Genomic DNA, 16928 nt, shown 5'->3' on the forward strand with positions numbered 1-16928 from the left:
GGAAAGAGGTTTCTTGGACAACACATCGTGCATCTTTCTCGCTTCCTCACCTATTCCGCGTCTTGTTCATCATCTATCTCATTTACTTATTTGTCCTCACATGCATCATCCAAACATAGTGGGTTTAAAGACTCGAAAAACACACCCAAGTATTATAAAAATACATAATAAAACTTGTAACACATGTATAGGACGAGGGACTACATAAAACACGTTTTACTTCACTTTTCGTAAGGCCTTGAATTCGACGATTGTCTCGTACTAAGACGAGTCTTTCTAGTGTACTTATGTCTTCATTCACACACGCTCTAAGAAACTTTTCAGGGGGTCACTTATCCTAGAATTGCCTCAAGTCAAGCATGCTTAACTTTGGAGTTCTTATGTGATGAGCTTTCGAAAAGAATATGAACATTCTTGATATGAGTGGCACATATCAAATCTTTTATGGCATCGTCAACTGCATAGTCTCATACTTGAACAATTTTGAAATCCCTCTCATTCCGGTGTAAGATCAGTTCATTCAAGTTCTCTTTGCTTAAAAGCCTGCCAGAAGTCGCTCATTGTCCATGTAACCTCATGGTATCGGCGATCACTCCCGCCCTCTTCGGTCTCGGGCCTCACACTTTTATACTATGACATATATTGCAAATGTGGTAACCATCAATAGAGCACATGCTTAAAGGTCCATGGTCATGTAACTAGTTGCGCAACCTAGGAAATCATTTGGTGCAGTTGATACTAGCCGAAGCCAATACGCGAACCATCCGGCCAGTCTTGATGGAAAGGCTCTCTCCAAAGCTCATCTCGAGGAACCAGTCCCATACTGTCACCAAAAGCACACATACACATAATAAAATTAATATTTTCATGCTCATGTACCTCATGCTCGTAAAACTTCCATTCTTAAAAATCCAGTCAGTGATTTACATGAAAATCAAACCACGTCCCATAATTTCACGAAACATCATGCATTCATATTTAAATAACTTTTGTAAATAGAAAACTTAGGCCAATATACAATAATTATAACTAACGATCCATATAAGTCATTCATTGCATTCTAATTACTCTTGTCGCAATACATCAAAACCCTTATTCCCAGACTCCAAAGTAATCTTTTTGCAAACCCTTACTCTGAAACTTGGACTTCTGGCTCACAGGGAATGACATACGCTTCACTTTCATATAACAAAATAAATCGTTATTTGAAAATACAGCTTTATCTCGCAGTAACACATTATAATATCAGTACGCGTGGATCTTTCATCAAAATAATACAGAAACATGGATGATACGTCAAGAATGAAATTATGCTTGCCATGTTCTTGTCGGTAGGGAATAATCTTGTGGGGACCCGGGCTCTAACTCGATTATCTTTGGGATTAATTGGATCTTTGCTAGAAAATGTGGGTCAAAATTTTGCTTTTAACATTATTCAAATGTATATGAACAAGCACAAGAAATCATATAAAATACTGTCATCTTATTTAACTGCAAATAACATTCCCATGTTCAACTACAATTAACATATTAGTGTTTAGAAATTCAGTACATGTCTAGTAAAAACAACTAGTGATCTTCTACGCCCGTGATCTCCACGCTATCTCGATCTCTCATCATCTGTGTGACCCTGATCTTGCCCCACCTGTTGTTATGCACACATACAGACACAACAACAGCCAGAAACTCCGGTGAGAACAAATCCCAGTATAAAACATGTATACATGCATGTCATGCAATAAATACAAAATCATAACACATAAATCAGTAATTATGACACACTAGCGAATACAGATAAAACTCTTCGACTCTTATTCTTTAACTCGACTCATATCTAAGTCTAGGGATCCCGGTGTGAATAAGACGTAACAAGTCTCCCACCTACTCTCCCAATCGTGGTGGCGGTACGTCTTACTCCTAGACTTCGGTCCTGTCTGTATCGAGTGTCTACAATCGGAGGAAATCTGCTCCGATGCGTCGATATCACCGAACGTCTAGTTTGGCAAGTCTGCCAATGACTCTCCTATCTTAAATGCTTGAATATAAATCTATAAACAAAGCATCAACATATAAAAGGTAACAATCTAGTATGTGATTTTGGGAAACTCAAATCAGATCTAATTCGAGTTATGTCTTCCCGAATCAACATGAATTATACCTTTCTTGTCGTGAAATAAATCGGTCTCGAAGCCGGAATATCAACTCTGTCAATCTTAAATCTGAAATGACAATATATAGATGTATTCTATCAATATACAACTCAAACAAGTCTTGTACAAATCATTATTCAATCTCGGTACAATTCGACGGCATATCGGCGTGATCTTGCAATACCGATCAATTCAAATATCAACATATATCAACAAGTCAAATTATCAACTCATAAACAGCACAATATACTCATTATCATCTTAAAATCTGCATATCTCAACTCATACATGCTGAAAACTGTAAAAATCGCATATTATATCCGTTTTTCGATCCGATTGCGAATATACGTTCACAATAATCATAAGAACACATAATCTCAATCATATCAAATTTCCCCAACATCTAAACTTCACTTCAGGTAGGAAATAAACAAGACTTACATCCTTACGAAGCTATTGAAGAGAGGAGCGCAAATCTAGTATCGGATCGCAATTTGGTTAAACGGATTTGTCACAACCAAGTGTTGAAGAGAAGAGAACAAAACTTGAAGCTCTCGTTGCTGGTCTGGTGAATGAGAAATGAAGGAAAGATTGAAGACTCAGCACCTATATTGCATGGCAAGGACACATGTTTTATTTTTCACTCAACACGTCTCACCGCGGGTGCGGTAGCTTTTCACCGCGGGTGCGCTCAGGCTACGGCATTCCATCCAAAATTCTGGACTAGACGACCGCGGGTGCGCTCACTTCTGACCGCGGGTGCGGTGACCCTACTGTAATTCTCCACATTTCATGAGTTACAACCGCGGTTGCGGTATATCTTGGACCGCGGGTGCGGTCTCTCTCTTAGTCAAAACTCTACTTTCTGCCCTTACACCACGGGTGCGGTAGAAACTGGGGCGCGGGTGCGGTATATTTTTCAAGCAACACTTCATCATTTCATTTTATCCACCTAAAATCTCGGACATTACAAATCTGGACTCCGATAATCACGAATATAGCATTCAAACATATGAACAACTCCAAAATCTCAATGAATTTTAGGATGAAATTTTTAAAAACTTAGGGGTGAGGGGAAGGAGGTGTGAACGCTGAACGAAGATGCATATGGACACAAACAATTAAATTAATTATTTTGTTATGGCTTAATTTATGATAGACATATAAATTGATTTTAAAACAAACAAGTTAATAATTTTATGACAAAAACTTGTGTGAGACGGTCTCACGGGTCGTATTTGTGAGACGAATCTCTTATTTGGGTCATACATGAAAAATTATCAAATTTTATACTAAGAGTATTACTTTTTATTGTGAACATTGGTAAGGTTGACCCGTCTCACAGATTAAGATCCGTGAGACGGTCTCACATGAGACCTACTCTAATTTTATATTAAGAATTTATTAAATATATGAATGGTACCCTAGTCTCGTTTGGACCTCCAAAAATACCTCAATCTCTATTTCAAAAATTCATTTGCGGACTCTGTATATCTATGTACCTGCTAAAGAAGATAGTGATATAATTTCTAAGCAAGTACAGTTTCTGGACATGATTCCCTGTTGATTTTTATATAACAAAAAACTACAAAACACAAGATACATATCAATAAAGATGAATAAAATGAAAATGGGAATCAACGGCAACACACCGATTCTTGTTATAAATACAAATCTTGAGAAAAAAAAAATTTATAATTTAGCCGCGGGAATCCCTTCATCTGCGGTGATTCTTACATTGATCCTTCAAATTTTGAGAAAACTTAAAATGGAAAGAGAGCCATAATGTAATCAGCAGAGGGCTTCGATATTAATAAATCACTTCCAACTTGAACACCTCAAAACATCTATTTAGAGTTGCTCAAAACCCTTAGATGCACTGTTAATGGGAGGACTCAGAGACCCTGTTTCCTAGTAAGTGCAACAATTATTCTGTTCAAATTTGAAATTTCTTGATCCCTGTGGCTTAGTTCTTCTTTCAATCTTTGGATCTCTTCTAAATGTGCCGCACATTGATAGGTGTCCTGAATTGGTTCACAAATTTGGTCTGTTCTCAACTTCTTTAACGTCCCTGAAATGTCCTCATCTCCATTCGATCTCTTATTTGATTTCAACTGTTTAACATAATCATCATGGCAAGTTTTACAAACATATAGACCGCCGGATAAACCTGAACCAAGCTTAAATTTAACGAGCTTTTGTGCCCGTCCACTCAAGTCCTGGGAAAAAATTCAATAATTAAATGAAAAAAGCATATACCAAGACAACTGTTGTGAATAAAAAACTGCCTACCTTCTCTAAGTCACCTTCAAGGTTCTCAAATGCTTCATTTGCCTCTTCCATATTTTTGAATATAGCGAACGCAGAATACGTATTCTTCCTACTTATCTACATAAACAAATAAAATGAAATCAACAATGCATATTTGTGCAAAGAAGTGAATGGCAGACATTTTATAGAAAGATACGGAGTGACTATTTTCATTCAAAATTAGGGCATGAAAGTTGAGGTTCATTTTTACAAGCATAATGCAACCCGTTGACTACTATCGTAACGAAGCTCGCTCCATCACAATGTGTAGCGTAAAGAAGTTAACAAAGGTCATTGACCGTAAAACTAAAATGTTGCCTGAATATATACACTTTTTGCTAGAATTGTGAAAGTTATAGACAATAATCACATGCTAACTGCTACTTACACAAATTGATAACAATACACATTATCATGTAAAGCTTATTTGAATTCAGAGTAGAAATTCTGCTATTTACACAAATCAACCGTGGGCATGCACTGTCAGAGGGATTTTACTATCAAGGGAAGGGAATATTTGATTATAGCCATGAAAGCAGAATGAAATTTCCAACAAAGCAGAAAATAATGAAAGTGATTCTAATAAAATATTGTCACACAAGAAATCTAAGAATAAGAACGCGAAATACACATCCTATCATTAACTGCCTGAAAATCATGCAGCCAAAAACAATGCTTACAGGTGAAAAGTCGGGCCTTATTTCCATACTCAACATGAATTGTAAACTGAGAGCTCTTTTTTAAGATTGTCACTAGTAGGAACGCAACCCAGTACTGGCTGGCTACTTAGAAATATAAAAAAAAAAATTAAAATACATTTGGTATCATGTGGCCAAATTTTAAATAGACCACTGTCGAGGTTAGAGAATTCCCAGAAAGAAGTAACCATGATAATGAAGAATTGAGACAAATTCTGTTTGCTTTTTTTTGTACAACTATTACAAACTATTTACAAAAAAGAAACCATCTCATTTTAAGCTGAGGGCCCTGCTGAAGTATCTCAAAAAATCAGCAGAAGGTGAAGTGAATACCTTCATTTGAAGGGTGAAGTTACCAGGAATAACTTCCTGCAAATCTTTGCCAAGAACATTGACAGGAATCCTGTGCACAAATAGCCTTCCTGCATCCAATTCTTTTCTCCTGGCATCCAATTCTTTCATCTAATATAAGAAATTAGGTTACATATCCCGATTCAGTTAACTATAACAGAAAACTTGGTGAACAATTCAAGCTACCTCCTCTGAGATATCATCATCAACTCTGCTCTCTAATCTAGCCAAGACGAGCTTCATCGCAGCACATGCATCGTCCAGACAATTATGAGGATTTCCAGGTTTCCGAAGCTCATAACCTAATTTGGCCTACCATAAAAATAGGGATCATAAAACCAATCATGACTGCTCATCATCAGCCTGTATTTGGCAATGCAATACTATTAAAAGCTGCATATGATGAGAAAGATTATACATCCACAAAGTAAAAATTGAGAGCACCATCCTGTAGGCCACAGAGCCAAGAAGGGTTTAAAGAGGAAGAAGTTATGAATCTAAAGGACATATAGAGAGGGAGAGGGTAATAGTTGACAGATTATCCAGGAACCAAACAACAGTTTACACTGAAATCACTCTCAAAGTTCATGATGAGTAAGAGTACAATGGTTTTAAAATACATTCTCAAGAAAACAATCACCTTGCACAACAAGCTCAACGACGGTTTCTTTCTAGTAGGTCCATTTGCATCCTTGAAAATATAAGATGTGTCAATCACTCTTGCATGGTCTAGCTTCAATGCTGCACTTAAAATATACAAGGGCATCAAATAAGAAACACATGTAAAATAAACAGTAGAAAACGAGTAAATTATGTAATAATTCCGCACAAGAAGTGTCAAGCAATTAAAATAAGTCAAACCATAAACTAGAGAAAAAAGACCGATGTCGTGTCTTTCAACTAACCTTGAAGATCATTATTGAGACTGTGACCAACTAAAATGGTACCATGTGACAACAACTTCTTCATGGATTCCTGTTGTGTCTCAAAAAATTAAAAGATAACAAGTGATAGCACGTTACACTAAAGCTTAGAAAACTAAAAATCAACAAAATATACCTGTACATCTGGCAAAGAACAAGTAACTCCATCTAAATCAATTGCAGAGACTCCAGTTATATCAGTTCGGTAATCTGCAATTGCTTTCTTGGGGTTTACAACTGCATCAAGTTTCACCTGAAATTTGAAAACTTCATTGTTGTTGACTTCAAATCGATAGAAGTTCCTAGAGGAAGCAATAGGTGTTTACAGAAGATTTGCCTGCAACATACCTGCAAATTACGGTCTACAGCACACACCTTCACCAAAGCTTCAGTGCCATCTTCACAAAGAACCATCTCACAGTCGACGGCAATCATTTTTGTCGATTTCATGATCCTGGATTTTTTACTACATTTTTTAACCATCCACTCCTGTTCCGCCAAAAGAAGTTTATTTAAGGACAAGCCAGATCACTATACATGTAATCAAACTTCAAAAGGAAAAACCATAATACTGACAGAAAGCATCTGTTTAAAAATTAATAAAAAAAGTAAGAAATTTTCAAATGGTTTAAATTAATGTTTCATCGTCCGTCGAGTAGCATGACACTGGTGCTTAAGGGCCCATGTAATTCAAGGTCGAAGCATAATTAAAATATTTATTTTATTAGAAAAATAATGTGCCAGTCTTTAGAGAGAGAAAAATTCTCTACCAATAACAGAATTTAAATTACATGATAGGATGAGAGAAGACTGAATTTAAACAAGCAAACCTCCTCATATGATGGGAAGCAATAGTCGATGGGGTACTGAGGATGCATTAAAGTTAAACGGACCAGCTTCTGCAGTCACAAAAGCAGCTTAATTAACCGACACAATATAGTGGTAAAATAGAATTTCCATGCATCAATTTCAATAACAATAAACTTTGAGCCAGCACAACCTACCACAAACCAAACACATAAAAATAAAAGAGATCAGACACGTAAGGATGGTCACGCTCAAATAAATTGACTTAAAGAGTTTGAAAAAAACATCAGGTTGAAACCTGCTCAGCAGTTTCGTCATCAGGAGAAGCTTTCTTGAATTGTTCCAACTTGTCACGATTGGAATGGCATTGCCGTATTTTTTTGAAGAACTGAAAATGCAGTATGAGATAATAACGATTTCATAACTTCCGAACTAATTTCTTACATATTCTTCTCATCAAGAAAACAGAATAATAAATCACCCTAACTTTACCTTCAAGTCATCAGACTTGGTAAAAGTTTTCAAAAATGCATCCAATGAATCAATATCCCTCCGTGATGGGTCACTCAGGCTTGTCCCATACTTCTTATCATAAACTTTCAAAAATTCTTTCCATCCACCTTTACTCCCAGCCATTCCTTTCTTTTGCGCCAATTTCACCATTTCAACTAACATCTAGCAAAATCAATAAAACAAAAAGAAACTGCTTTCAATTTAGAAAACAACACACAAATAACAACTGATCCATCGAAAAACCAATGAACACCCCCCCCCCCCCACACAGAGCGACCATCATTGAACAAAGTAAGACAATTCGGTGCTCCATGATCAAAATAATACAATAACATCAATCCAACATGTCATTCGTAGCAGACACTAAAGTAAGAACTATGAGATACCTCTTTTTTTGCAGAAGCGAGAATCTCATCCATCGGAGCTGCTAGAAGGAAACCACAAGTATTACAAGTTTGGTATTATTTGGGTTTTTAAACCCAATTGTCACGATCGTGTGATTCTCAAGTTCAAAATCCTATTAGGATGTATACGGTTGGGATATAGGGTTTCGGGGTAAAGAGGGTTTAGGGTTTTATTTCACCCATTTTGTGGACAAGGATTATGCACCCAAAATGGGCCGGCATAAAGTAAAAAAAAAAACCTACTGGGCCGGTGTTTCCAAAATTAATTTGGTCCAAATCTAATACACATATATATTGTATATAGTAATTTTCTGTGCAAATATATTTTATTATTTTTTTTTGAGTATTTGATATTTAATTTGCCCTTGAAACTATTAATTCGTATCGAAAATAAAATATTCTCGAAAATCTTACATTGAATTCAAAAAAATACAAAAAATCTTATAATACCGTCTAACATATCAATTTTGTGAGACGAATTTCAAACTCGACGTGTCTCATGAAAAAATATTATTTTTATGTGAAACTATTATTTTTATGTGAAACTATTATTTTCATTGTAAATATTGATCAGGTAAATTCGTCTTACAAATACATATCCGTGAGATAGTCTCACAAAATATTTATTCAAAGAAAAACGATTTGTCTGATAGTTTGATTAATTATTGAAAAATGGGATATTTTAATCAATATTTTACAAATTTACTTATTGATTAAACCACTTTCCAACCCCAAATAATAATTTGAGCCTTTAGCTCCAATATCTTCTACATAAAAATATCGAGTTGTAAAATACCAAACTGGAGTTCAAGTAGAATGAAATTATTTTATTTTTTGAGTTACACATTAAATTCCAATCGTATTATTTCAATTTAAAATCGAAATAATAAATAAATCTATTAATTATATTTGATTTAATACGATTAATTTGCACCAAATTATCTAATAACTGAAAACATATTAGTTCTACTAATCCATTTAAAACTTCTATTTTTAAAAATAGCCTTACTTACTTAAAATTTTATAATATAGCCTTACATCATTTATAAATCCTAAAATACCCATATTCTAAAATTTTATCAATCTTAAGTTATTTTTTAATTTGACGTGTACTTTTTTTTAACAATAATGAAAATGATAATTTCGTTATAATTATTAAAGTCAAAAATATTTTTCATGAGATAATTTTTTCAATTTGAATTTATGTTATAAATACTTATGTATATTAATAATATTATGCGCTTAATAAATTATAAATTTTTAGTATAAATTAGTGTATCATTTGGTCAATTTAATATAAAAATAGTAAATTCATAATAATAATGATAAGCCCAAAAAAAAGTATACATGATAAACTTTGTATTACGATAAATATTTTTAAAACAAAATTTCTTAAAAGGTAAATGAAAATGCTCCGAACAAATCAATCCAATTTCATGATTTAAAGCCCGTGAATTTAAAAATAGTAACAAGACTATTTTATTTTCCTGATACGGCATACTGGATGGCTGATGCGATGGAAGCGGGGGCGTTCGTCAAGGCGCCACAGCCACTGTTCGATTCGGAGGGGGCCGAAGGATGTAGATGATGAACGATTTGAACCGGCCTCGTTTCCTGGTCTTGCCCCGTCGATGATCGGATGTCTACCGTATCCACCTTCTTCTCCACCGTGCAAATATTGTTCATCTTGATTTATTCTTTTGTGGAGATTAATTTAATGATCGTGTTATTTATATGATTTTGTGGAAGACAATGTGTTTTTCTTATTTTGGGATGATTTTTGGCGGAGGATTCCGTGGGAGAATTGGTCACCTCGGGGAATATTTTCGTCTAAAACTCCAATTGATGTACCAATCAGATAGTCGATAGATGCGCGTGTTCATTTGCAATCGATTTGGTCTTTAAAAAATGGACATCCTTTTGGTTCTTTGTATATATATAATGTATAATATAGTTTCACAAATAATTGGAGCCATAGGGCCCAAAATTACAAAAAGACAGGAACCCATGATTCATCACAAGAGACAAAGGGAGTTTTATCTTTGATTTTATTCCACCGAAAATGGGTTAGGTATATTTTAAACAATGACTTTTGGTTCTATCCAATAATAAACATGCAAAATGAAACTCTCCTTAGTGCTTGCCAACCCGAGGAGTTAGAGTTAGTCGAATGATGTTTGAAGTTAATTCAATCTCAAAAGTTATTTTAAAGAGAATTGTTTGAGTCTATATATGTAATCCTTAAAGATTTTTATCCAATCGATATGAGACAAATAACATACCTCTCACACCCAGAAATAAACATTTGGAGCGTGAATTTTATAAATTGTCCAACTATGGGTAGAACGGGTAACAGTAGATTATGAGTTCTGATACCAGGTTAAAATAGAGACTTTATTCTGACTAAATCTCAAAAGCTAGCTCAAGAGAAGATTATCAAAATCCATATATGCAATTCTCATGAATTTTAATACAATTTGTGTGAAACAAATAATCGTCAGAGATCTTGAAGGGTGAGGCTATGTTGTATATGGAGATCAAATCCAAGTACAACCAAACCCTTGGACTAGTGTGGTCTTCACATGTTTTCACGATGGACTCACTGATCCGAGGACTATACTCCACCAAATGTAACACATCGGTGGAGCATAGCCTAAGACGTCTCGAAATACATACATTTTTGGCAAAAACTCGTGTGAGACGGTCTTACGGGTCGTATTTGTGAGACGAATCTTTTATTTGGGTTATCCATGAAAAAGTATTACTTTTAATTGTGAATATGGGTAGGGTTGACCCGTGAGACGGTCTCACATGAGACTCACTCTACATTTTTTAGGGTTCAATAAATTGATTGAGCATCATGAGATAATTTTAGTTGCTAAGCGCCCACGATTTTAATTTTATTTTTTCTGACCTTAATTTTTTAGTAAATTTATTTGTAATGTCAAATCGATAATGAGAATATTTATAACCGATTATTATTATTATTATAAAATTTAGTCGCAAAGCGCCCACGAATAATTAAATTTAACAAGAAATGCCTTTAAATGGGCCTAAGATGGTGTATCTATTGACCAGTTGAGCCCACCATAAGGCAATAACTCGCCGCCCCATCAGTGGATTGACATATTTTTGCCAAGCAATCATCACAAGAAAACAATTTCGGACAGTAACCCATCAAATTTTTTTTTTTTTGACCAAACATTGTTTAAAATTTGAAATGATTTAATTTGATGGTTTTATACATTAACTTTACAAATCAAAATCCAAGATATACACACATATGTATTCAGGGAATAACCACAAATTTTTTATTTGATGGGCACATTTTATTTTGATTTTTTTTTGTTCCCACAATATGGCAATAAATAAATACCTATACATATCAAACTCTGGATTAAATCTTCAGTGTTAAGTAAAGAAACCTAAGAAAGTAGAGTATATCATTCAAATCCATAACTAACCAAATACAAAATAAGATTAACACAAATATGATATCCAAGACAACTTGTCACACTAGAATCTTTTACCATATAAGGTATTTAGTTCCAACTCTATAAATACAGGGTATTTTCTATCGTTTGATTCATTGTTTTACACACAGTATTATATTCTTACTCTTAATTTTGCTTTCCCAATTGAATTAAGAATCGGAAGGGATACATCGGAAATACTTCTGGTGCACCCGAACGTTTGTTCGTCCGCGCATGATCCAACTCAGTTATAATCAGCTTGTCCATATTCCGGTCAATCATCTCTTGATCTAGAAATCTCTGCACGGATAACAACATATCGAAAAGAATGTGAAAGTATTTAGCTCACCAGACTAAACGACATTATCATTTGGCGTAGTCTGTGAGAAGTTGAAGGAACAAGAGATAAGATGATAAGGGGAAGAGGATGACAAGGTGATGGAAGAGGCAGGGGCCAAAATCGAGAAGGCGAAAAATGAAAAAAGTGTCGATCAAACTCAGAGTGACGATAATAATGTTCTACTGACTCCTCCGCCCGATTTCAATTTGGTTCAAATCACATAGTTAATCCCTACGACTTTAGAGCAAGTGTTGGCACAAAGAAAAACTGACAATCCTCTACCAAGTCAGAATGATGTCATGGAGGAGATAAGAAGACTTCGGAAAGAAATGAAGCAAATTGCGGGGAGCTCGCGAAGGATCCCATCTGCCTCCGCCCCGAGATATTCCTTTTTCAACAGAAGTACTAGGAGTTGCGCTCCCTCCACACTTCCGATTCCCCGCTATAAGGGAATACGATGGAAGAGGAGATCCCGACGAGCACCTGCTCAGTTCGAGAATGTCGCCCTGCTACACCAGTAGATAGATCCCATCAAATGCAGGGTCTTTCTCAACACACTCACGGGGGCAGCTCAACAGTGGTTCAACCTGATTGAGCTTGAAAGCATAAAGACATTCCTAGATTTCAATAGAATGTTCTCGCATCGATTTTCCAGTATCAAAAGGCAACCACTCACCACATTAAGCTTATTCAACATGAAGAAGCAAGAGCATGAGAGTTTCTCGGGAAGGGAAACATAAAAGAACAAGAGGGGTTGTCGCCCAAAAACTGGTGCTCGGTTTTCATATTGATATAAAAATGTCTCGGGTCTACTCTTTTATGTGTACGAATTCGAGCAAAAGGGCTATGGTAATTCAATATCAAAAAATTTGAGAAGGCCACCTAGGGACATAATGGTAGAATAACAGTCAAGGACAAGTTGGCTCGGAAAAATGCCATAGTATTTGCACACACCTTGGAGCATTAGGGGTACAGGGAATCTTAATCTCATATCAAGCTATTTATAAAAGGTATAATAACCCTGAGGTGGCTGATGGGCTCGGTCACTTACTTCGGGCATGGCCAGATCGAAACCATCTGGCATGCTAGGTGATACCCCCATAAGGATCCGGGTCGAGTCGTTGCCATAAGGATCCGGGTCGATTGACGACCCGGACACTATTAAGAGCCCGAGCACTGTATGTTTCCCAAGAATTCTTCGAACAGCCCGGTCTCCCGCGCAATAATCGCCCGAGCTCTCATATAAGTACCCGGGTAATCAATTGCCTGAGATACCTCGAGAATTGAACCATACTCAAGTATGATTGATACAGGACGTCTACTCTGTCAGAACAACTTGGGTTTGGAGTGTCCTAAAAGTCATCAGAAGATAGGGTATGGGCAGCCGACCTACCATACTTAGTAGGTAGCACTGGAATCAAGGTACCTACCTCATCTTCTACTATAAATAGCAGGTATAAATGTCGTTTACCGATTCTGAAATATTTGAACTCTCAAGCATTACACATATTTTCTCCCAAATATTGCTTGTGTTCATCTTCAACCTGCTGACTTAAGCATCGGAGTGGCCACGCCAGATACCCCTCCGGCGCCCATTCACGAGTTTCTTTCATTGTTTGCAGGTGCTATTGAAGCCATTACCTTCACTCAAATTCCCTAAAAACTATAAATTATTGATTTGACCTGTTGGAGCTCCTTACCCGGCTCATCCATTTCAACAAAGTCACATCATTGGCGCCGTCTGTGGGAAACTTGAGATTAAGGCGTTGATATGGCTCATACTCGAAGAACTAACCAAGAAAATTCCCGGGCTCATGGGGATAATGCGCGTACTTCGGGGCAAGGTGAGGGTGTTCCTCCCACGGGACCCAATCTTATTACCATGACCCCGGAGGAGTTGGCAAGAATAATCTCCGAAGCGGTGGAGAAGGCTGTGGCCAGGAGAGAAACTTCTCGTCAAGTTACACCACCCGGAGATGTGCAAATCAATGAGCAGGAGCAAGAGCAAGAATTGAGGGAGGAGGAAGTGAGAGGAGAGGATGAGGAATCTAGTGCTGGATCCAAATCACCTACCGTGANTTCAACAAAGTCACATCATTGGCGCCGTCTGTGGGAAACTTGAGATTAAGGCGTTGATATGGCTCATACTCGAAGAACTAATCAAGAAAATTCCCGGGCTCATGGGGATAATGCGCGTACTTCGGGGCAAGGTGAGGGTGTTCCTCCCACGGGACCCAATCTTATTACCATGACCCCGGAGGAGTTGGCAAGAATAATCTCCGAAGCGGTGGAGAAGGCTGTGGCCAGGAGAGAAACTTCTCGTCAAGTTACACCACCCGGAGATGTGCAAATCAATGAGCAGGAGCAAGAGCAAGAATTGAGGGAGGAGGAAGTGAGAGGAGAGGATGAGGAATCTAGTGCTGGATCCAAATCACCTACCGTGGCTGAGGAGTTGTTGGAGTTAAGGCAGAAAATGAAAGTTCTGGAAGGGCAGTTGGAGAGTCGTAGCATTTCTCGAGCTACTGCTAAGGGTTGCCCATTTACCGATATCATTGTCCGGGAACCTCTTCCCGGGAACTTCAAATCCGCCAAAGTAAAAGATTACGATGGCAATGCGGATCCTGAGGAGCACCTAGCCAGGTTTGAAAACATGGCCATGTTACACTGTTACACAGATCGAATCAAGTGTAAAGTGTTCCTCACCACTTTGGTGGATTCAGCTCAAAGGTGGTTTGAGGGACTGTCCCCTCAGAGTATTAATTCATTTAAAGACTTCCAGAAGGTGTTCCTACACCACTTCAGTAGCAGCAAGAAATACAAGAAGACCGCTTTTAGTCTTTTTGAAGTCAAACAGAACCTGGATGAAAGTTTGAGGGCTTATATTAAAAGATTTAATAGAGTGGCTTTGGATGTACCTACTTGCGCTACTGAAACAAAAACTACGGCATTCACCCAAGGCTTGAGGGAGGGTGAATTTTTCAAGTCGTTGACCAAAAAAGTGCCCGGGGATTTCGAAGACTTATTATCCCGGGCAGAAAAATACATCAACATGGAGGAAGCTCAGAAGCAGAAAAGGGAAGCTGTAAGAAAAGAAAGGGGGGACCGGGTAGCTAGGCCCGAGGAGAAAGGGCAGAGAAGGAATAATCCAGGACACTTCTCTCACCACGTGCCTCTTAAGATTACCCGGGACAGAGAGGTTCAGGAATGCAGTAGGGATCTGGCCGCGGACCATCAATTATCCCGACCTGAGAAAAGAGGATTTTGTACTCTCCATAAGGTGTGTTATCACAACACCGAAGATTGCAAAACATTGAGGGGAAACTATTCCTTCCATTCCGCCCCAGAGCAAAGTCAAGCCCATAAGAGGCCGAGATTGCCATGGACATCTTCACAGCCAAGGCCCAACGCTCGGGGAGGAAGTATGAGGAATGTACCGAGGGGAGAGCCCGTTAGGAGAAGAGAGCCCGATCTTGAGACGAAAAAGAAGTCACCCCCTGCTACAGGATTGATAAAAATGATATCAGGAGGCTCCACTGATGGAGACTCCAACCGGGCAAGGAAGTCGAGGAGTAGGAGGGAATGTATGGAGGTAGATGGAATGAGAAGGAGTGAAGCGGTCATCAGTTTTGGCCCAGAGGATTTGAAGGGAGTGAACTTACCCCACAATGATGCCCTAGTTATCCAAGCCCGAGTGGCCAATTATGACATTCTGAGAGTCTTTGTTGACTCGGGAAGCTCTGTAAATGTAATTTTTAAAGATGCTTTTGTGCAGATGGATTTGCAGGGCTACCATTTGGAAACCGTGGAAACTGCCCTCTTTGGTTTCGCTGGCCATGTGGTCTACCCGGAAGGGGAAATCGTCCTTCCATTAACCCTGGGTTCCCAGGATCTCAAGAAGACGGTGATGACTACTTTTACTGTGGTAGACTCCCCTTCATCGTATAATATAATTTTGGGGAGGCCCGCTATAAATGAATTAAAAGCCGTAGCATCTACCTATCACCAAAAGATTAAGTTCCCGGTTGGTAGTAGAGTGGGTGAAGTCTGGGGAGACCAACCTTCCTCCCGGAAATGTTATGTAGAAGCCGTCCGGGTGGATCAGAGCAAAGCAAAGAAGGCTGGGAAGAAGGCCCGAACTGATGAAGTATGTGGAGGAGCAGTTGAGAAGGGGGAAGTGCACTTTGTGGCAGAAGAGGAGCAGGAAGTTGTGGAAATTGGACCAGGACAGCAGATCCGGGTGGCCCGAGATCTTAACATATCCACCCGGGTCAGTCTACTTAACTGTTTAAGGGATAATATTCACGTTTTTGCATGGTCCCAGCAGGAATTGACGGGAATCTCTCCCTTGATAGCTGAGCACCAACTAAATATCCTCCCGAGATCTCACCCGATAAAACAGAAAAAGAGACACTTTGGCCCCGAAAAGGACAAAGTTATTGAGGAACAAGTAAAAGAGCTCTTGAAAGCCGGTCACATTCGGGAAATTCAATTCCCCACTTGGCTCTCGAATGTGGTATTAGTACCTAAATCAGCAGGGAAGTGGCGCATGTGTGTGGATTTTCGCGATCTCAATAAGGCGTGTCCCAAGGATCATTATCCTCTGCCCCGTATTGATCAATTGGTGGATTCCACATCGGGCTTCGAATTACTGAGTTTCATGGACGCATACCAGGGGTACCATCAAATCCCCCTGGCCAAGAGTGATCAAGATAACGCTAGCTTCATCACCTCGGGAGGTACATTTTGTTATATTGTAATGCCTTTCGGGTTAAAGAATGCAGGAGCTACGTACCAGCGTTTGATGAACAAAGTCTTCGAGAAGCAACTGGGGCGAAACGTGGAAGTCTATGTGGATGATATCCTGGGGAAGACCCGGCAGGTGGCCAGCTTTATTGAGGATCTAGAAGAAACCTTTGCCACTCTCGTACATTACGGAATCAAGCTTAACCCGGCCAAGTG

The 16928-nt window shown here is 38.2% G+C and overlaps 2 protein-coding genes across 2 annotated transcripts in view; one reads left to right on the forward strand and one right to left on the reverse strand.

Annotated features, from left to right (window-relative positions):
* LOC140985827 (cysteine proteinase mucunain) overlaps positions 1–16928 on the forward strand; it is a 42426-nt gene that overhangs the window by 6157 nt on the left and 19341 nt on the right. The gene's annotated exons all lie outside the window — the stretch shown is intronic.
* On the reverse strand, positions 3751–8333 carry LOC140986740 (small RNA degrading nuclease 1). The gene is made up of 12 exons (XM_073455074.1): positions 8139–8333; positions 7732–7914; positions 7538–7627; positions 7263–7331; positions 6781–6921; positions 6569–6685; positions 6415–6484; positions 6150–6250; positions 5696–5821; positions 5492–5620; positions 4443–4538; positions 3751–4369 (listed from the first exon to the last, which is right to left on the reverse strand). The coding sequence occupies exons 1-12, from the start codon at positions 8169–8171 to the stop codon at positions 4046–4048; spliced, it is 1479 nt and encodes a 492-aa protein (XP_073311175.1). The 5' UTR covers positions 8172–8333; the 3' UTR covers positions 3751–4045.

The sequence above is a fragment of the Primulina huaijiensis genome, chromosome 10 (genome assembly GCF_012295235.1).
Source record: "Primulina huaijiensis isolate GDHJ02 chromosome 10, ASM1229523v2, whole genome shotgun sequence".
In the NCBI taxonomy this organism is placed as follows: Eukaryota; Viridiplantae; Streptophyta; class Magnoliopsida; order Lamiales; family Gesneriaceae; genus Primulina; species Primulina huaijiensis.

Coding starts and splice junctions, on each gene's coding strand:
- LOC140986740 (XM_073455074.1), bottom strand. CDS start 8,171: ATGGATGAGATTCTCGCTTCTGCAAAAAAAGAG. Junction 7,332..7,537: donor ATGACGAAACTGCTGAGCAG/GTTTCAACCTGA, acceptor TTGTGACTGCAG/AAGCTGGTCCGTTTAACTTT. Junction 6,251..6,414: donor TCTCAATAATGATCTTCAAG/GTTAGTTGAAAG, acceptor TTTTAAGTGCAG/CATTGAAGCTAGACCATGCA.